The following is a 22318-nucleotide window of genomic DNA, read 5'->3' on the forward strand; positions in this document are numbered from 1 at the left end:
CTCCTCCTGTTAAAATCATGGAATGGGAGAGAAACAAAGAGTAATACGAGATTAGAGAGACAAAGAAGCACACAATATACAATATTAAGTGGTTCGGCATCAGGAAAGAGAGAAAACTTTGTTTATTGTTCTTCCCTATGTTACAATGCTTTGTTACAAGCTCTTCTTTATATAGGCAAAGAATAGACAGAGCTAAGGTTAACAAATCCTTAGCCACCGAGAGATACTCGAGATAGGCAGGAAAAAAGACAGAGAGAAAAGGTTAACAAATCCTTATCCACCTAGAGATACTCTAGTAATTAATCCTTATCGAGAAAAACTTAGATTACAGTCTATCCCATTAATCTCCATTTTCAGATTTGTTGCCAATCTGATAGATTCATCAAGAGAAATCTTCGCTTGATCCTCCTCCTTCCTTAATAAGCGAACACCTCCCACTATGCGTTGCAGGTTTATTACGGTTAATGGAGGGACGATGACTTAACAAGGGGACGCCTTCATTCTCTTTCTGTGTCTCTCTGTTCTCTCTCTCTCAGAGCATAAAAGGAAGAGAAGAAATGGAAAGTAAGAACAAGAAAGAGAGGAAAGAGGTACGCAAACTCTGTTAAATATGCCTTGAATGTGAACCACATGTTTTTAAGTTTTCAGGAGCTTATTTGAAGAAGCCAACAACCGGAAAAGAAAGATGGAAAGAAAAAGAAAAGAATGAAATGGGACTCCTTTTCTTCTATGCATGAGCTTTTGGGGGTTTTTGATAAAGAAAGAAGAGTTTCTGGTTTTCATATGAAGTGCGTAATTGAAGGTTGAGACATCTCTTCAGTATTCTCTCTGCTTCTCTTCCTTTTGGCAAAAGTGATATGTCATCCATCTCTTTTATTGTCTTCTTTGTTGATGTTTCTATCGGAGTTCAATCTCTTTTATTGTTAGTTTCTCTTTTATTGTTAGTTTCTCTTTTATTGTCTTCTTTGTGGCGCCTCTATAGTCTCTTTGCTTTATAAGAAAATCCTGCTCTTCCTTCAGAATGGACGTAAGCATATTGGCGAATGACATATTTTACACTTTGCTCCGTTTAGTTTAGTGCGATCGCTTTCTTCGTTATCGGCATCTTCTTGGTGTTTTGCTTTAATCTGCTTCTTGCCTCCATAGCAGTCTATCTTTTGTCGTTGTTCTTCTTCTTCTTCTCATGCTTGATGGACTGATCTGTCTCCCTCCCTCTCTGTTTTCCTCATCCACCTTTTCTTTCTTGCTTTTTTTTTTCTTTTACCTTGTTTCTTCCTTTCCTTCATAGTCTTGAGTTGAAGCTTTGAATTTGGATGTGAATTTTCGAACCCTTCTTCATGAATTTTTGTTTTTCTCTTAGATCTGTAAGCAGGTTGAGCTATGCTGTTTTCCATGATGTGGTTGAGCTTGAAGAATTGAAAGAACAGAACGATCATCACTAGCTGTACTATTTCTCATATGTGATTCGTTTTTTGATCATTTTTTGCCATCATATTTGAAAAAAAAACTGATGACAGTTGGATGAAAATTTGAGCATATTTTGTGTGTAGTTGAGGTTGCAGCACTGTTCCATAGCTTGGATCTTGATACCAGGTCCATTTTCTGGTCTGGCTGGACCTACTAAGAAGGGAAAAAACAAGGGTAATAATTGTATAAAGGACTACATGGACCAGATCCAATCCATACTCAGTAAAGTGATAGTTTTTCTTTCTACGTTTTGGCATCTAGAAATTGCAGATCTCAATGGCACCTTTGTAGTCTGTTCGTAGTAGGGTCTTGTATGAAGGCTTGTCGACCATACTCAGCTTCTTATACCAATCAAAAAGATGGAAACCGTCGATCAAAATTTAGTTTGGTCTCCTTCACCATAACCAGACATTATCAGGTTTGTACAAGGTTGTTGCAAGACAAAACTTGAATCATTGACATTGGAGTCCCACAGTTAAAGTTTCATTCTTCTCATTGCATTACTAAATAAAGTAGATGGTTGGTTCTTTTACTGTTGTTCCTCACCATGGTCCACAGCTGGTAGAAGTTGTGGACATATTACTAACTTGGTCAGACTGTTATGTTTTACTGCTGTTAACAAGATATGGCCGTCAGCCTTCCAATTGACTAGCTAATTTGATTAAGGAATTAACTCTACGTATCATACTTTTGTGAGAATAACTACATTACAGTGACTGCTGTTTGTTGATTGCCATGCAACTAATAATATGCATTCATACATCTACAGTTTGTGCAGATTGGTTCTGAAGTAACCACATTCAGTTCAAGAACTGTTTAAGGAACTGATACACTAAGAAATATGCATGAAGAAGGTGGCAAGAAGTACCCGGCTTTCTCCATCTATGAGAAGAACGAACTAATGAGGAAGTTCAATTGTCTGAAATTGCAGGCAGGTGGTTCAGTTAAGGAGCATATTTCAGCGATGAAGGGCCTACTTAATGATATTTCTCTTGCTGGACATGATTTTAACGAAGATCTAAAAATACATGTTATCCTGTATTCTCTTCCAGATTCGTGGGATGATTTTGTGGGTACACTTTTTGCTATTAGGAACACTGTAGGTTTGACATTTGATTCAGTATGCCAAGCCCTTGAGTATGAGGAAGACAGGCGGTTCACCAAAAGGAAGGAAGCAGAAGTAACATCTTGTCCACCCCGTTGAGCTTTCATGTTCCGAAAAGGTCAAGTTCAGGAACGCAAAAAGTGATTCATATAAAACATCCAGTGAAAAGTAAACTGATAAGAAAAAAGTGGGAGTTGAGTTAATTCTTGTACCGGTTGATTGAGGATGATCTTATACAACGATAGAAGGTGGAAAATGGAAAATCCTTAAATACAGAAAGGAAAAGGCTTTCTTGCCAGCTTATGCTTATGTATCCTAAGCTTTTTATTAACTTGGTTGACTCTGGATTCTGGAAAGATCAATCGCTGCTGGATGCATTTGTTGACAATGGGGCTTTGACGAAATCTTCAATGCAGACGTCTAGAGAGAACAGCTGATGCGGTTGTGCCTGATTGCAGGAAGCCATATTCTCATTGTGAACACTTGCAGACGTTTCTTGACATGTACCTCTTTATTTGTTGCTTAGCCAACATGATTCTCTGAGCTTTACAAGGGCAGGACATAGTTGCTTGGTTATGACATGTTGACTTTTACTGAAAAGAAGAAGTTGTTTCCGACATATTAAAGGCCTTCAGGATTGTTCATGTATTCTATGCGCTCAAAAAATCTTACATAGATTGCTGTTCAAGTGAAAGATTATGCTGGAGTAACTGGGCGACCATAGAATATGCTAATTGATACCCCTCCGTGCTATCTTGCGATCTTTTTGACGGTAAAGATTGCAGCTGGCAGTAATCGAACGCAACCACAACTTAGTTTCGCATGTGCATCATGAAGTGCACACCAGAAACTTGGCTCATGGTTGTTTTATGTTTCTTTTCCAGGTGATTGCTGGCATAAACCTTTATTCTTCCATTGGTAGCTTCAATGCAATTTGCTCATCATCTGGTGCGGCGTCATTGGGAGCAAACCCAGATTACGTTGAGCCTGTTTGCTGAGGCTTTGACAATCGACATCAGCCAAGCCTTGGCTTGGGTAGAAGGTTATCAGCATCCTGTTAGAGGCTGGGCTAGCTTTCGCTTGCTGTAGCCTGTCATGTAATTTAGAACTTCCAGAAGCTGGCTTTCAACGCACGGAACTGCATGCTTTTCCACGCGTTTGAAACTTCTTGAAAAGCTTGTTTTTTCTAACTCGAGAACTGAGCTTTTCTATTTTAAAGTTGCACTTCTGATAGAGCAATAGCATTCTCTTTTCATAAACGTTTCTTTTTTGCTGCTGAACCTAATAATAATGATTGAACATTTTTAATAAAAAGTAATACGAGAAGCCGCATCAGCCCCCTTGGCCTTTAAATCTCCAATATTTTTGTGCCATACAACAGTTTTCCTGGTTTTATAGAGAATATCATAAAAATTTCTTTATTTCCCAAACATGTCCAATCAATTGTCTCACCTCCCCAACATGTCCTGAATGGTTTGCACATGAACTTTTAGCGGTTGTATGCCAATAGGGTAGATTCATAGAGCATTGTTTGGTTGAATTTTTCCCATTTTTAAGTAGATATATGAAACAATATATTATTATTATTCTCATTACCAAATGATCCTTTAAAAAACATTTGGCAATAATTTTGCATCTTAGGGTAGATTCATAGAACCTTATATTACTGTATTTCATGAATCGCCCCAAGCTTTGAGGCAAATTCAGGGGACAGTAACAGCCTATTTCTATGGCCAAACAAGCCCTTAAGCTTGTAGTACATTTAATGGGTTTTGCACTGCTTCTTACACTTATTTCTTACTCTGCCTACTTGATCTTCTTGAGGTAGTCAATGGTGATGATGGGAGAAATGATTGAGTATTTTTATGGTAACGATCCGTTCCCAACTAGAGAACTGTTGGCCTTGCTTCGACATTATGGCAAAGAAATAAAGGCCATGCATATTGAATTCTATGCTTCATTAGAGACTTCAATCTTCCTTAGATTTCAAAGAACGAACGTTTACGGCCTTATGATCTCAAGAGAAGGCCAAGGGTTGACTTGGTGATGCTCGATGAAGATGTGACGCATTCATTATATCTCTATTTCGATGTACATAAATATGAGATTCTGTTGGAATCGCCACTTCTGCATAGTTGAAGGCAGTAAGATCAACCTTTCTCTGTTCGATGCACTTGGGACTTTCCCGATTGACTAAATAACCCAATGAGGCTTCAAGTTTTCAACATTTCACTAAGCAAACCGAATTGTGCATTCTTCTTAGTTTTCTCTTAAGTGATGTCTTTATCTTCAAAGTTTTAGAGCCCGAAAGGTGGTACAGATTATTTGGAAAAAGGAAAAAGTAGACATGATTGATATATTACAAAAGCACTTTCAAGGTCATGATATACAGAGAAATTCAAGAAGTAATCGAGACGAAAGGGTCATGCTTAACCAGAAAGCCATGTAAATTCACAGATGCAAAACTCCCCAAAATGTCCTAAAAAGTTCCTTTTCAAGATCATGCAGAGATCACAGCAGTACAAAGATCATTCAGATCTCATCCTGTTGAGCTGATTCAACGCGGGCTGCAAGATGTTGTAGAGCACCCATGCAAGGGCAGGGCTGACCACAAAGAGCAGCAACAGGCCCCTGTTGTCTTCGGAAGAAGCCTCAGCGATCTGAGCAATCTCAAGGGCATCTGAGGTTGGTGCGTAGAGCAGCCCAGATGCAGCAGCAGCAGCAGAAATGCCAACACCCGCAATCAACCCCTTGGTCTCCCTCATTCTGTTGAGCTGGTTCAGGGCAGGCTGCAGGATGTTGAAGAGCACCCACCCAATCGCTGGGATAATGGGGAGGAGGAGAGCCAGACCGCGGTTGTCTTCGCCGCCGGCAGCTGCGGCGACGTCGGCGATCTGTTCGGCGGCAGAGGCGGAAAGCGGCGAAAGGAGGGAGGTGGCAATTACTGCTCCCGTTGCTGTTTTCAAGCTGGTAAGCGGCTTGGGGAGGTTCTGGAGGGGGAGGACCAGGCCTGCTGGTTGGATCTTAATGGGTTTGGAGTTGGTGGGGGGTGTGTTTGGTGCAGCCAGGGACTTGGGGTTGAGGATGGATGAGGTGATCATGGTGGCCATTGGATGGTTGCTTCCCCCTCCTAAGTTTCAGCAGTGATCAGCTGCAGATTATCTTCCTCCTCTACCTCTCTGCAACCTCTGCTGCCTCTCCACCACCTCTCTGGTTTTTTGGCTTGAAGGGCTTCAAAACTCTGGTTGTAGGGATAGGAGGCAAGAGGAAGGGGTTGTTATTCCAACGTGGGCTGAGGGCGTCCAATGGACAGCCGATGAGTGGATTCCCACCTTATCCACAGCCTCATCTTCAAGATTAATGGCAGCCTCACATTCGATCTCCAAGATTTATGATAGCCTCACATTGGCAATCGCATACTCGTCATTTGAATCGTCTGGAATTCTCTGGAGTGCCTTGGCATATGCTGAACTAGAATTTCAGGGCCTAGAAATGGGACCCTGAAGTTATTTCAACTTGTAAAATTAGTCCAGAAATTAGAATAGATCTGATATTTTTCAACATTGATTGCACCCATGAATAGATTTGAGATTTTAGACATTGCTTGCATCCATGAATACATAGTTTTGGCAGTAAGTTGGATTAAGAAAGTACAACTCTAGATGACACTGATTTTCAGTTTGTAAGTAAGACCTCATGTGTATCCCACGAAGAAAATGGCTTTACATTTTAGATTTTGGGAAGTTTTAAAGAGTATTTTAATCACGAAATGTTCTTGGTTTATAGTTCTTTTAGGAATGTGAATTGAAGTTAGTAATAAGATGAGGTTAGGTCCATAATAGTGGCACTTAGTTTGGAGCGAATAGTTACAGTTTTCTATCAAAGTATTTGGACTTGAGTTTATTAGGGTCGTCTGCCATGGTAACAGTTTCTTTTTGTTGTATGAATATGCCTCAAAGATTACAGTAGATTCATGAAATATTTGTTAAAATAGTAACAAATTGTTACTGGTGCCAAATGCCCTCAAATAATGGAGCACATGTTCTTATAAAGTGTGTTTCAATAATACCGTATTGTTTTAAGAAACATGGTGTCATTATGTTTAGTGTTTTCACTGTTAAATTTGAACTAATATCTGTAATCACATAGAGTTTCATAGGAAGCAAAAATAGCATTTTGCATTATTTATTATGAAAACATGGGTTCCAAGTAGACAATGTTTTTGTTATCAAGCACCTTCTAAAATCAAGTGAAGAAAGTTTTGACCTCTCTCTCACTGACCCTTTTCGCCCTTTATCGTAAATATCCATGTCAGCGCCATATTTGTTTGCTCATCCATATAGCCATAAGTATGGATATGTATCGATATATGTCACCTTACTTTCAATTTTTTGAATTTAAATAATAATTAAAGTGTTCTAAATTGATCTAGAAAACAAAAAATTGAAAAACATGAAAACCATATATATCAAACCCGACATGTATCAGCCAATCATATGCTTCCATTGGAACAATATTCATAACACTGTTCATTACAAAAGAAGGGGTTTTATTGACGTATGAAAAACATTGGTAAAACAAGCAAAAACGTCAATAAATATTTACTGATGTTTTGTGAAATTCGTTACTATAAGCGCGCATCACTGAAGGTTTCATGTCGTCAATAAACGTCGATTTTTACTGATGCAAGTAGTCGTCAGCGCCCGTTGCTAGTTTTACCAACGCAGCTGACTTCAATATTATCTCTAATTCTGACCGACGGCCTACCTCGTCAGTGTACATTTTTGAAACATCCAGGTATAAATATGTCAGTAAATTATTGTATTTTACTGACAAAGATGTATGTGGCGGTAAAGCCAACTATTTTACTAACGCTCTTTTCACTTATTATAAGTTAGCGGTGCAGTCAATAGAAAATTCCCACGCTATCCATACAAAAATCGAACCATGGAAATTCAACCTTGTCCAAGAGAATTTCACCCATGAGAATAATGACCTGAATACTAAGGGCCAGATCCAAGCGCCATTACGAAAGGTGGGCAGAATTAGATCCAAGTACATATTGGATTTGGACAGGATGCTAAAAATTCATACTGTTTAAAGACCTGTCCAAAAATCTGTTTGGCATGATACGTATTAATTTCAACTTTCTTGGATTTTCTCTATATATTGATGATGTATAATTTATGGTGCAACGGCTTGTTGTTCGCAGCTAGTCTCTAGTTCGAGTGTAAGAGCATCCAACCTTTGTGTTGCGAAAAGAAGGTCACTAATATGCAAATTAAAGTATAGTAGAGTAGCATTGCGAAGCACACTGAAGACACCTGAATATATATATATATATATGAGAATTCGATTTAACTATTCCTTTTGTGAGAAAAAGGGTCATGGTGCTAAATAAAAGGGTTGGACTTTGATTTAAGGTCTTCACTTCATTGACCGCTCCTCACCAGCTTTAGTTGTAAATATCATGTTAATGATATGCTAATGCTGTTTAAATTGCATTGAGTATAATTGATCATATGAAGATATTACATTAAAGGCACAACCAACTCACGGTTCTTGTTTAATAAGATTTATTTTCTTTTTACATGTGTTAAAAGTGGAGCTCCATAGCTCGTTATTTCATGTTTTATTTTTAATCATGTGGTTGAGTTCCATCAATCGAACCTAACGAGGACAACACCGGTGGAAAATCTCATGTAGCCAGTGTTATCAGAATTGACCAGAATCGTTCAATTCAAATAAAATTGGTGGCAAAGGGATTCAATTCCATGGCCGATTCATAGATGCCGCGTGCCACGTTTCGACTATTTTACAAATAAATTTTAAAACTTTTTTATAAAAATATTATTCTCATTTACTTTTTAAAATAATTTTTAATATTCCTGACCGATTCACAACCGATCCACCTGAATCAGCAAGTCAGCCGACTCCAAATTGGCAGAAATATCACCTGCTGGCCTCACATCCCCCGTCAGTTGCTCTTATTCTCGCCTTCTTGTCTTGGTTTTCTTTATTGGCATTCTTCGCTCATTAGCTGTTGGTGGTAGATTTGGAAAGAGCACAACAATAGTGTTTTCATAAGCTTTTTTAAAATTATATGCATTTTTTTTAATTTGGTGGTGGGGTCGTGACCCCTGCCCGTCCCTCCTTGGCTCCGGCATCACATAGACTTGCCAAAATTGTTGACACACATGCATAAACATGTTATTTTGTGGTTTTTAATTTATAAATCAGATCAACGCAAAATATGTGGCTTCTGCCTTTAGTTTCTAACTCTACCATTGACATTTGCATAGTTTATGCATCAAAAGAAGAGTAAGTTATATGTTAGGCTCGATAGCATATTAGGGGTTGGAAATAACAAAAAATGTCTTTGATGGTAAACCAGAAGGGCCCCTTTAAAGGATAAAAAGGTGAAATTACAAAATGATTTTACATAAAAAGATGAAAATACCTTTCATATGAACCTGTACCTAACACGGAACCTAGCCTACATCAAATTGGGCATGTTATGAATAGCGGTGGAAGCACATATTGTTGCCCACACCAGAATGGCGATGAAATACTATCACATTCTTTGGCCAAATCCATTTTCAAAGTGGCCACTTCCTCCCTTCTACTACAGGACCAGTGAATGATATCTTGAGCCATAAAAATCTGGTCATGGATGACCCTGCCCTTAACAAACTCTCCTTGGTTGTCACTAATGATCTGTCTCAAGACCTCCTTCATCCTATTCACAATAACTTTCGAAATTATTTTATATGTGCTATTGCATATTGAGATTGGCCTATAATCTTCCACTCTCTTCTGAGCCCCTTCAAACATAGCTACCAACATAATATTTGTATGATTTATGCTCCTTACGAACATTGTTCCCAATCGTATCTCACATTTGTTGATAGAAAAAGTTCAGAAATCCATCTGGTACTGCTGAGCTATCCTTATAAGGCTCTTCACCACCTCCCAAATCTCCTTATTAGTCACCGGAGCAGCCAGCATTCTGTTCTCACCCTCTGAAACATTCACAGTTACCCGAGGCCACGTCCAAAGTCAGGAAAGATTCAAGGAAACTCGTGACTACTTCCGTAATCTGATCTTCCTCCATGATAGTGTTATCATTCACTAACAACTTAGATATTTTCTTTTTCTCTTTCTACCTTTTGCAATGGCTGGAAAGAATGTTGTGTTCTCATCTCCCTCTCTTAACCATTTCGTCTTGGTTTTATTTTTCCATTCTGCCTCTTGCTAACCTAAACTTTCTTCCAAGGCAGCCCTAATCTCTCTCTCTCCTTCAGTTCTATCATTATTACCTTGTTCTATATCACGTTGATTTACACACGATACTATGTTCGGACTTCGGCTTGGATTTAGATTGGGGACGTATAAAGTACAAAACCCACTTGGTGTTTCTATACATGTAACTAGACTTGAATGTTCATCAGGATCAAATAATGAATTCCGTAAGAAAATCATATTCATATCATTTTCTGATCGCATTCGACCAATTGAATTGGTACTCAGTACATAGATAGTATTATATCTGTTGACATCCCTAGCTTTTCGAAAAGAGCAATCGCATTGATTCGAAACGATCAATAGGGGCCTACTCACGCGAGGTCAAAAGATTCACCTACGACACCTATACTGCCAACGTCCTTATAACTTCAATCTCGAGATGCATTTATGAAGGCCTCATCACCTTTCAACATGGCATCAAGATTTATGCTCATAAAGATCAGGTTATTGGTTCAAATCTTATCACAATCTTCTGCTTCTGTGGTCCGAGAGATCACAAAAGGTTAAAAACTGAAAAACTGTGTTTCTGTATCTGTACAGGTCTTTTTTGGACCTCTGCTAAAATAGATGATGAAATATTCTTAGTTCACCATCATCTTATCAGAGACAACTGTAACAATCAAACAGCTAAAGGTGAAATGAAGGACAAAGATCAAACTAAATTTTGCGTTGTCTTGTGCTTTCTCTACTAATTCTCGTTTATATGTATTCACAGAGATGCAAACACGTCGAATGCATCCATTTCCATATCAATCAGGTCGGCATGGTTAAAGTCAGCAACTGAATGTGACTAACTATTTTATATTCAGTTCTCTATATTCGCCGGAATCAGCATTTCTGTCAGAGTCAGATAAAAGATTCTACGTCGTCTCAGATCTGATTATTTAATTGGATACTGTTTGTTTTCGTTTACCAAACTGACACGGTTGGATACGTGCCGGTAACCGGTAAAAATCGACAGACCGACTCCTTTCCGGCAGATACTTTGTATGTAGATATGGTAGGCCTAGCTTTAGCTCACTGCTTGAGTCATGCTCACATGGGTCATCTGTATAATGCATATACGGTTGTGTCTGTGTCGTTAGCAGCCGATATATAACAAACTCTGTTCACTTCCGGAGGTGGATGATGGCATCCTGCTCTGCATAGCTTCATGTCTTCTTCCTCAGCTGCTAATTGCAAGAATCCACAGATCCTTCACTGGGATTGTAATCTGCATCTTTGGAGGCATGTGGCCCTTGTTTATCTTGATGAGGAAACTCCAAAACCATTTTCTGCTGTGCGGTTATTGAATATGCTTTGTTTGTATTAGAAAATGAGTTATGCCAGCATACGTAGGCCTGCAACTACGGTTTAAAAACTCTTGACATGTGGTAATTAGAAGGGAATAAAATAGTGGTTAAAGAGAGGCTTGTTAGTCTTTGCTGTAGCTTTATGGGGGTCATTCAATAAGAAAAGCACTGAGTTCTTTTGGGTGAGGATAATGAACATTTTATCATATCATAACCAAGCTTCTACCCAATTTTTTATCTCCCGGGTGCTGCCCTTATACCATGTTTCAACGAAAACTGGCCGCTGTTTCAACCATTGTACCAACCCTCTTAAAGGCAAGAACAGTACTATATTCTGCTAACATGCGTTGGAAAATACCAATTCTTGTTTAAGAAAATATGATATATACGACCATGTCCAACTAATTTAAAAAAATATAATACATACGACCATGCCCAACTAAGGATACAATACAGAGCACCTTGACCATGTAAGCAGAAACAAGGTTAAAGGAGCTCGAGAAGGATATCTCAAACATCTAAAAATACACATATGATACTTATATATGTAAGAAATTAATTAATTTTAACTGATTATCAGTTCTACAATATACTATATGGTATTACCTGTTTTATTTTGAGTAGTTTGGTTGTCACAAATAAAACCCTTATCCAACTCATTCCAAGAGGGTTGCACTTCACCCACTGTTATAAAATTCGGTTTGTGAACAGAGTCGGCGAGGCTGCCGTTTCAATGAGTTGGTGCTTTACTTAACAAACGTGAATTTCGATCGGATCTCCTTGGATTCAAATTCAAATTACATTTCCAATTAGTTGCACTCCTACCATTGATATCCCACTTCTTTTCAGTTTAGGTCTCAATTGTCTTTATTTCCAGTTCGATATTCCTTTTTATTAATAGATCAATGTCTCTATGTTAAGGAGTAGCCTACCACTTGGATTGTGGGTGATCCCAAGTTGGTCTATTTTCTAGGACTGCATAATCCTGCCACTTGGGTTGTGGATGATCCCCAAATTGGTCTATTTAGGGCGTTGAGTACATCCACTAAATACCATAAAAGAAAAAAAAAAACCATACTAGTTTTTTTAAAAGGGTTGGCACAACCCAACAGGCAGGCAGGGACTGATAGATAGCCAATTTCATTTCAAATATTCTAAAATTTAACTTTTTTTTATGTTGCAAAAGAAGGGTTACAGGTTGGGCATTGAGCTGGTCCGGCCTGACACTTAAAACCTGAGCCCGAGTTTAGCCTGGTTAAATTAAAGAATATATATTTTTAATATAAAATAATATATAAATATAATTCATCGTAATAATATAATTATATTTATAAATCAATAAAATATGTATTAGAAAAATCTTATCGGGCTAAACCGAGCTTAGTTGGGCCCACCGGAACCAACCAGATAACTTATGGAGCCAAACCGGTTTCTTTTTTTTTTTTGAGCCCAAGCCCGGGCCCAAGTCAGGCCAAGTTCTAAGTACCAGACCCGACGCCCAACCTTAACCAACTTGCATACTAAAACGCAAGAAGGTAGTACCCTGAGACAACAAAAACAAACATTGTACCCATAGAGTATATGGGTCTCCTACCGTCATCCAAAAAAAGAAACCACACTAACCACAATCTTTAACATTCCATCTACTAAACATGTCAGTAGGAAAAGAGTCAGGACAGTGAGATCTGCTGCCGATTTTCATGCCACCAACTGCCGTTGGGATGGCAAGTCAAACCTCAAAGGCTTTTACTGTTGCTCCAATGAGGATTAAGACTAGACTTACTCCTTTTACCCCATTTTCTCCCTTCATGGACTTTACAATTTTGGCAACTCAATTAACATAACTGAATCTCTCTCCCTCTCTCTCACAATCCCTCTCTCTCACAAGAAACCAAATTTAAAGCCAGCCGGAAGCATGACGCCAACATTGAAGGCGTAAGGTGTCCAAATAGAGGCAACTCAGTCCGAGAGAGCGGTCACCTTTTGCGGCTATTGTTGCGCAACGGCGTAACGGAAGCGCTTAGCTCTGCACAACAGAGAGCTACGTCCTGTAAACTGTCGTGGCCACTGTAGGTCTCGTTCTAAAGGTAGAAACTAGAAGCCCCTGCATCATCTCTCCCTCGCATCCTCCAAATCCCAACAACCAATTCCACAAACCAGTAGCTTCACTGACCTCACTCCCCAAGAGAATCCACTCATCTTTTACTTAACCAACAAGAGATGCCATTCCTTGCCCTATACAAGGAATCTTCACACTAACCCTCATTTATTGCACACTATAGAGGAGTGTCCTCATTCACCAGTAAGGGCCATTGGTTCTTCCCTATATAAATGCAGCACTAGCCATTGCAGATCCCCACCACCCAACACCCATCTCCCTCTCTATACTTCAATTATTTATTCTATCAATCCCCTCTCCCCAATTCTTATCTATACCAATTCCTCTTGTTTCTCCTCTCAAGGGGTCCAAATGGGGAGGCTTGTTTTGCTCTTGTTGTGCTTTGCTCTCATTGGTTTTGAAGTCGGTCTCGGCTTCCGGATCGACGAAAATGATTTGACAAGCGACGAGAGCGTTTGGGGATTGTATGACAGGTGGAGGAGCCACCACAATGTGTCACGAGGTTACTATGAGAAGCACAAGAGGTTCAATGTTTTCAAGCAAAATGCGAAGTTTGTGCACTCTTTCAATAAGAAGGGTGGCGCCTCTTACAAGCTTCAGCTCAACCGGTTCGGCGACATGACCAACGAGGAGTTCAGGCGGTTCTATGCCGGGTCGAGAGTCAATAGGCTCAGGGCAGCGCCGGAGGCTCCACATGGCGATGACAGCTTCATGTACGCGGAAGCCGACAACCTCCCGCCGTCCATCGACTGGAGGGCCCGTGGAGCTGTTACTGGAGTAAAGGACCAGGGGCACTGTGGTGAGTTTTTATCCTTTTCCAATACCATGTTACAGTTCAATTTATTATCATTTTTTGAATAACAAGAAGCCATAACTAGAGAGGGAAACCTATCCATGCTGTTAGTTATTCACTCCTATAGTTCATGCTGTTTCTGGGGTCGGCATGAATCTCTCTAATTAGTTAATTAGTTCATAACATGTAATCATATTTTGGGCACTCTTAGCATATTTCTGACCTTAAAATAGTTATCTTATCAGATGATATCCTCGCCACTAGTAGTCATTTCTTCATCAAACCCTAGTAGCTAGGTCATATATACCAGGAGAGATATATATCATCAATATCATATTATTGACCTCTTTTAACTTGAACATCTTGCGAGCACCTTTCGTAATAGAGAAATTTGTTACAAAGTTTGCTTGGTTCGAGCAGACAGATGGTGAACTGAATCATTTAGTTTGGCTATCAATTCTCCACACACTCAAGTTTATTATAGTTGGTTGCCACTTTAATTATATGTGGAATATAATTGATCATATATTGAGCAAATTGTGACTGGATGAATCAGGGAGCTGCTGGGCGTTTTCGACTGTCGTCGCCGTGGAGGGCATTAATCAGATAAAAACCAACAAGTTGGTGTCCCTGTCCGAGCAGGAACTGATCGACTGCGATAACAAGGCCAACCAAGGTTGCAATGGAGGGCTCATGGAGTATGCTTTTGAGTTCATCAAGCAAAATGGGGGGATCACGACAGAGGAGAACTACCCATACAAGGCTCAGAATGGCAAATGTGATGCACTCAAGGTAAGTACAAAAGTTAATTATCAGCTCCAATACAGACTGCTGACCTTCTTCACTGCCGTCATCTTTAGTGCTCTTCGTTATTTCCAAATCGACATAAGGCCTTCTCATTGATATGAATATGTGTATGTATATTTTTCATAGATGAATATGCATGATGTGACCATTGATGGACATCAAAATGTGCCCACGAACAACGAGGCAGCACTGATGCAGGCCGCCGCTCATCAACCTATCTCTGTCGCAATCGACGCCAGCGGCTCTGCCTTCCAATTCTACTCTGAGGTATCAGACTGAACCCATCCTAGGGCAAGTTTACTTTGTCAACTGATTTCCACCCTTCTGCAAGCCCATGTGTCTGAGTGTGTGTGTTAAATATTAAAAAGGAGAAACATCAAGGATTTGGCTTATGAAATACTAAAACAAGTGTTCCTTAAATCTACCCAAAAGACTGAGGTGAAACACTAACAAAGTGTTCTCACTGCTAAACAACCTCCACAAGTTACACCAAACAAACAATGAAAGCAAAGGTTTTTCAAACTCAAGCTAATCACATCTACGATTCCTCAACCTCATGTCTTAGGAGGTAACACCTTCTGTTAATATGCAAAAATATTATTAATGCTTTAGTATAAAAGGACAAATTCTGGTCTTATTAGAAGCTTTTGAGTTTGCAAAATAATGTACATATGTGCCACAAGTAGTCATATGATTTGACATTCTAATACATACATGTATACAATACCTCCGAATTCAATGGCATAATTCTCTGAAAATGAATGACCTTCTTCAGATTAAAGTCCATATAGTTTTTCTCAAGACAGGACTTGGATTGAATTTCTTTGCTTGTGGAGAGCTTAATTAGGTTCTTATTTTACGTCACTGCACAAACTCTGACCTTTTTCATTCAAAAGAATGAGCTCATGAAATTAAAACTCAATTACTCTTCAAAGTGTCCTGGACATCTCAATTAATTGAACACAAGTAACAGGCATGTTGTTTCCATGCAGGGGGTGTTCACAGGAGATTGTGGAACTGAGTTGGATCATGGGGTTGCAGTTGTGGGCTATGGGGCAACCGATCTCGGAGACAAGTACTGGATTGTGAAGAACTCATGGGGAGTTGGGTGGGGGGAGCAAGGATACATAAAAATGGCTCGTGGGATCTCGGACAAGCGCGGCCTTTGCGGCATAGCCATGCAAGCCTCTTATCCTGTCAAGAACTCCACATCTGTGGCCGCTAATAATCAAGTTCCCAGGTCTTAATATTGACCACGAAGAAGCATTAAAGCTGGTTTCATCAAATGTTGTTTTATACATAATGAAGCATAGACATGCAAGCGATCATGTCCAAACATAGTGTGCTTCTTAGTTAAGGGTGGTATACTAGTACTCAAGATTGTGTGCTTTTAAGGCTCCTACCAAGTTGCGTTCTCATTGTTGTATTACTTCCATTTCTTCGTGGTTAACATGTCTTATGTATCACTTATTGTGCTTTTATAATTTTATGATTTAAGTATATGGAAAATAAATTCATCCATGTTCCCTCTTCGAACATTTGTGATCATTCCATACGCAACGGCTCTATGTGCCGACGAAAAAGCTCTTGTAATTTTGAATAATCTAGTTTCGGGTGATTGAGAGAGTTATTCTACTGCACACTTGAACTTGTATAAAGGACTCAACCCCTTCATTGTACAAAAAACATAGCCGGGTTTCAAACTGGAGATGTGTCTTCAACGCGCCCCCAAGCCCACTCATTTGTGCAATGCCCCTTGGGGAAGTTTTGGATAATCAAGCTGTTTGAAAAAATAACACCATAGCACACGTGTTGAAATATAAAAACCATATAGGGCTGCAGTTCAAGTCCAGCCATGCTCGATCAAACTCAATGTAGATCAAGTCTGAACTGAGCCCAGTAACAGCCAAATAAGGGGAATTTGAGCTGGGTGAGGTACAACGACAATGCAGGTTCTGGGTGCATGCTAGGCTCGTCGCATACGATGCTTAAGGACACCCATTGCACCAAAAACGCCTCATACAAAATACGTTCAAAGCATATATATTTGTATACCTTCAAACGATCTTAATCGAGCTTAAATTATGCAAGCTTACTTAGCTCAAGGTACCTTCATTTAAGTTACCGAGGTTAATGGTTTTGCTTGAACTTGACTTTAAATGAGTCAAGCTTGTGCCGGTCAAGTTCATTGAGCTTTGGTGACAAAGAAGTCATTGAAGTACAAAAAGGGAGAAAAACAACACAAAGGAAAGAAAACAACAAAGAAAGAGTATAGGAGGAGAGGAGAGTGGGGGAGAGAAGATGAGGATGGGGGAGATTAAACAACGGCTGAAGACAAGCGGTGCCCGTAGACAGCGACAGAGAGGAGACAACAAGAGAGGAGCCCATTAAGGATGGAGGCAAACGAGGTGTCTGTGTGCGTATCTCACTCTTTGAAACATTAATTTAGTGTTAAAACTTGAGTGAACTTGAGTTTAGTTATATTCAAGTCACTGTCTCATGTCTCATGATCAATTGAAAATTTGTTAGCTATATATTTAAGGTGTACGAAAAAAAACAGTTTCTTTCCTAAAACCCTTGATTAAAAATACATTGGTCACAAATTTCTGTTGTAACTACGGCATTTTTCAATTCAAACAAGAAAATTACTTATTTTGGTTCAAAACTCTGAATTTGAGATGTGAAGATCTCAAATCATCCGGATCTGAAATTCGAAGCATGAAAACAAAGCAAAAGAGTGTTTCCAACTCTTTGAGTCCGAGTCCCCTGTTGCGATTAGACTCTCCTAACCACCCATGTTGCAAGTACGGAGTAAACTTTCCGAACCAATAATTATGAAACGGACAATTAAATGCATAGTCAGTAGTACGACATCCCCTTTTTGTCACATACTACCGACGGATTTGAATGCTGTTCTGTACATGGCTTTTGAAAGATGCCCCAGATGTCTTTTTCTTTTTCACCAGTACACTTTCTTCGTTTTCTGCTTTCATTTCTTAATTCTATATGATAGCTATTGTCCTATCTAAAGCTCCTAGGGGATGTTTCATTACTGTCTCACCACTCTAGGGCTGTTCATGATCGAGCCAACTCCGCTGACTGTTTGAAAAGAAACTCCAACTTGGTTTGAACCGGAGTCGAGTTTGATTTCATTAGCTTGAGTTCCACTTGATAGAGTTATTAAAACTCCAACTTGAGCCAAACATTTCATTAAAAGTTTATTTTCTAAAAACAAGAGGCAGCATATAGATTTGAATATGAAGTCTCTCACATTCCAATCACCAACATATCCATTTGAACAATCTGTTTTTTTTTTTTTATAATTTTATTAGATGTATTTTGTATACTTTTTTTCTCAAGCTTAACCGAGTTTAATAGAGCCGAGTCCACTTAACTCGAGCTCGACTTGTTTAGGTTGTCGAGTTCATTTCTTAAATCGAACTCGACTGGTTTAATAAACGAGTTGAGTTTATCGAGCGATTCAACGTTGAACAGCCCTACTCACCATATCTAATATTAGATCTCAGCATTGCAAATCCTGTAAACCTTCTCCTTTTGCTATTCTCATATGAAAGTGAAAACAACAAAATTGAAAAACTCAATTATGGATTTTTGAATTCCTTCGTTTGATGAATGAATCCATGAATTTAATTTGTAGGTTGAAGTATAGCAAAAGTGTCACCTCAAAGCACTAAAAGCATGCCTAAAACCTTATGAGGATAGGATGAAAGATGAAAACTTTGGGTCTCTAATTGGGCTGTAGGATGAAATACTCCTACTCACTCAACAATATGTTTGGTTGTCAAACACAATGTAGAAGCATTTCAAACACCCACCAAATATTCTCATCTAGTGTGCGGGTACCAAACTAGGTTCACATGTAAAGGAAACTGAAGTACCCATCAATCGCTGCGTTTAGATCTTGGGCCCTAACCAGACTCAATTAGGTTAGGTTTAGATCCAAATGTATAAATGTGCAATTCAATTTGAAGTTTTTCATGTCACCAAATCCTGATATCCATCAGATTTAACAAAAGATATTCTCCTGTACCAACTTTGATTAATTCAAGCATAATCAGATTTGTGTTTGTACCAAGTATTTTCGGATCTAACATCCAACAATATCTAAACCATTAACATCCCTAGATTCAAAAGTGCAATCCTTGACTGCGAAATGATTAGATGCACTATGGTTCTCACTTGTTTTATCTTGAAGTGCATGTCATGGCAATATAAGAACCTTCCAACATGCCAATGTGGGTCCCAACCATGGCAAGGGGCGACAAACTGTTGAGTCACCAATTATACATGTTGCATTGGATCCTCAATGTTTGCTCTATTCATCTAAAAAGAAACCATGCAAACGAAAAAAAAAAAAATCTTTTAAGTGGGTGCTTTTTACCTCCTTTGACATGTCACCAACAAGCTATCACATGCAAAGCCTCACCATATTCTCCTCATGCTGTTGATTGCCCATCACATGCCTAGAGATCAAGTGGGTTTATCCTTGAATATTCTTTCATCTATGAGGCTGGCACATGCAAGCATATCAATAATGCTTTGAAGGCTAAAAGTAAATACTTTTTGGACTTGGGTGGCTATCACCATTGAACAAACAAACAATAGACATGCTTTAGTGACTGTTGAGGGTGATGAAGATCGTCAAGTCTGTTTGGTTCCACTACCAGTCGCCTCATTGCTAGCTTAATACCCATATCCCAAGAAAAAAAAATTAAGTCAATAAATTCAAAATCAAATAACTATTTGTTTTTCATTTCTTGTGGAAAGAGTGAAATTAGGTAAACCTGTTATCAATAGAGACAGCTCCAGATAGATGCTGATCCTATTATTTTTATCATATTTTTTGAATTTTAGCTATTCTCAGATTTTATTTTGGATTCATCTATTTGGCAGGACCCCCTCACCTGTTGTCCTCAATATGATTTGTAAGATGAATTGCCGGTATTGATATAATTACAATATCCTGAAAGACAAAGAAAGATTCCTGCAATTCAGGAGGGATATCTTTTTTTTTTCAAATATTCCTAATAGTGGGGTATGGGACACCCCCAATAGCCGAAGCCCTTCTCATTTTCTTTTTGCCATCAAGGTTAGAGTTGATTTAGGATCTGTGCAGGAAGCGGAACAACCGTCAACTAAGCATCACGTACCCACCACTGTTTGTAATTTAGAAAAGTAGCACCCATAAGAATCAAACTAACAAGGTTGTTTATTACTTGTCAGTCAAAATCCGTAACCGGGTAGGGTATCCTGAGCAATTGCAATAATTGGGTTCATTGATATTCCTGGTATAGTAGATGCTATTACAAATACAATCATACTCAATTCGATGGAATTGTTTGATCTTAAAGGAGATCTTCTATAATTTTGCACGTGAGGGGTTATTTCTTTGTTTCGTCCAGTCATTAATAACTTGATGAGTGACAAGTACTCTTTCAGAGTGCATAGGTAATGACCCATCTTTTGCCACCGTTGCTCTCAACAACCGAACCAGTTAGCTAGTTCTTTTCCTGAGATGGTAATATAACCTTTGTTTCTTAACGTGTTTGAAAGCACAATAAAGTAATTTTAGTAATAAAAACAGCGAAAAATCCAGACTTGAAAAGTCCTGGACCCGGTCAGTGTTGTTCAAGGGTGCACGGATCCTTTTTGTTTGAAACAATAGTGTGTTTATAGTGAATGAGGTAAAATACAAACACAGTCGAAATGGATACCATCCATCAAGTTTAATCTGGCAGCTTTTTCTGAGAAGCTGGCATTAGTCTACTTCTGATATTTGGAAGAAGTTGGTGACCCGTGACACAGAATATTCGGTTAACAAATGGTCCTGAATTGAAAATCAGTAACTAAAACAAACAAATATTGCCGGTCCCTATAAACCATATTCTGTGTCTTTGGTGCATGGGCCTAAATTATTAGGATATTTGGATGTACCCAGTTCATCCAAATTTCTTTTTTAGTGTATTTAAACTTAGCTACACGGAGCCAGGATTTTGTCGCTAAGGAATACTTGAGTTACTAGCACATGTCTAGTGTAAGCATCTTATTTTAATTTTTGAGTTATCATGTTGTAATTTCAAGCATTTCAATGAATTGCCCACACCAGTTCTCATGAATCTCCGCAACTTGGTATCCAAATATGAGCGGATTAGTACATCTTATAGGTTGGTCGAAGCTTGTTTCCGAGGCTTGTATTTGGAACGTGATCAATAGGATTTCATGATGGAATAGTTTGTTTTTTGGACCAATTGTTCAATTTAAGTTTCGCCTTAAGCATACAAAATTATCGGGATCCGAGCGTTCACAGATCCCTACTTTGGTCAGAACATGATCTTCAAGAACACTTTTGCACCTAATCAATCGAATTTTATAGTGTGACTGGCGCCAAGCCCGAGCCGCATTGGAAAGAACTGCAGAAGATATTATATTGAGCATCCGCAGGCCTTAGGAAGCTACGGATATAGGTACTGCCAAGGTTACAAATTTTATATAGTTGGCAAGAGTAGTGCCAAAAATTTTCTAAAGAAAGTGTAAGCAATCCATCCTTTGATGATGGTAGCAAACATTTTCATTCTAGGCCTTCTGCTAAGTCTGCCACTGTCTACCATTGAAGCAGGAAGAGGTACCTCTGTCTCTCTCTAGATCTCTCTCATATTAAGTTTCTATATATATATATTTTCTGTTAGTTGGTGTCCATGCAGATGGATCAGTGGCGCTAGAGAGGGCTCAGCACCAGCACCAGCACCAGCAGGAACATGTTCAACCTGCACTAGGAGGCAAGCAGGGAGGAGGGAGGAAGGAGACGATGGGCGCTGGTAGTTGGTGGTCGCAGGACTACTCGGGTGTAAGAAGACGGCCGCCTGTTCACCACATGGATGTGACTCGAGAAGCACCGTAAACTACAAGAATCGAGTGCTGGATCAGGGGAATCACCTCCTCTGTGGAGAATCAACTATTCCCAGAGTTGACATATAAATGGCTGTGTTTTATATATGAGAGAGTGCTCGGATACTCCACCTAGTTAATCGATCAGTTAGGTGAACACATTTACTTATTTTATGATCGATTCGGTGACATTTTTTTCTTTCTTTGGTTTTGCTCGTGCTAAGAGTCCCCTGCGCTGAAGGTGCCTACCTGTTTAGAATCTCGAATACTGTCCTCTCCAAGTGCAAGAATCATGTTTCAGTTTGATTTTCCTGCTAACACATAAGAATATAGGTGATGTCGCTTGTCTTAAGGTGTGTTTGGATGCATGATAAAAAAAAGGAGTTTTGGAGCTGTTTTGCTTGCAAAACTCATTTTTCAACCTGTTGGGGGACCTGAAGACAGAGTTTTCAGAAAAATTGGTTTTCGGAAAACACTGTTTTCAAAAATGACTGAACACCCCCCCTCCCCCTCGTGTCATTTCC

At 39.1% G+C, this 22318-nt stretch overlaps 2 protein-coding genes across 2 annotated transcripts; one reads left to right on the plus strand and one right to left on the minus strand.

Annotated features, from left to right (window-relative positions):
• Positions 1–4923: 4923 nt before the first annotated feature.
• Positions 4924–5838, minus strand: LOC116247074 (photosystem II core complex proteins psbY, chloroplastic). The gene has a single exon (XM_031619027.2). The coding sequence runs from the start codon at positions 5680–5682 to the stop codon at positions 5101–5103; it is 582 nt and encodes a 193-aa protein (XP_031474887.1). The 5' UTR covers positions 5683–5838; the 3' UTR covers positions 4924–5100.
• A 7440-nt stretch (positions 5839–13278) lies between these two features.
• On the plus strand, positions 13279–16412 carry LOC116247108 (vignain-like). Its single transcript, XM_031619072.2, has 4 exons — positions 13279–14087; positions 14638–14873; positions 15015–15155; positions 15881–16412. Exons 1-4 carry the CDS (start codon positions 13640–13642, stop codon positions 16133–16135), a joined length of 1080 nt encoding a protein of 359 aa, XP_031474932.1. The 5' UTR covers positions 13279–13639; the 3' UTR covers positions 16136–16412.
• Positions 16413–22318: the final 5906 nt, after the last annotated feature.

This window comes from Nymphaea colorata, chromosome 2 (assembly GCF_008831285.2).
Source record: "Nymphaea colorata isolate Beijing-Zhang1983 chromosome 2, ASM883128v2, whole genome shotgun sequence".
NCBI classification, from domain to species: Eukaryota; Viridiplantae; Streptophyta; class Magnoliopsida; order Nymphaeales; family Nymphaeaceae; genus Nymphaea; species Nymphaea colorata.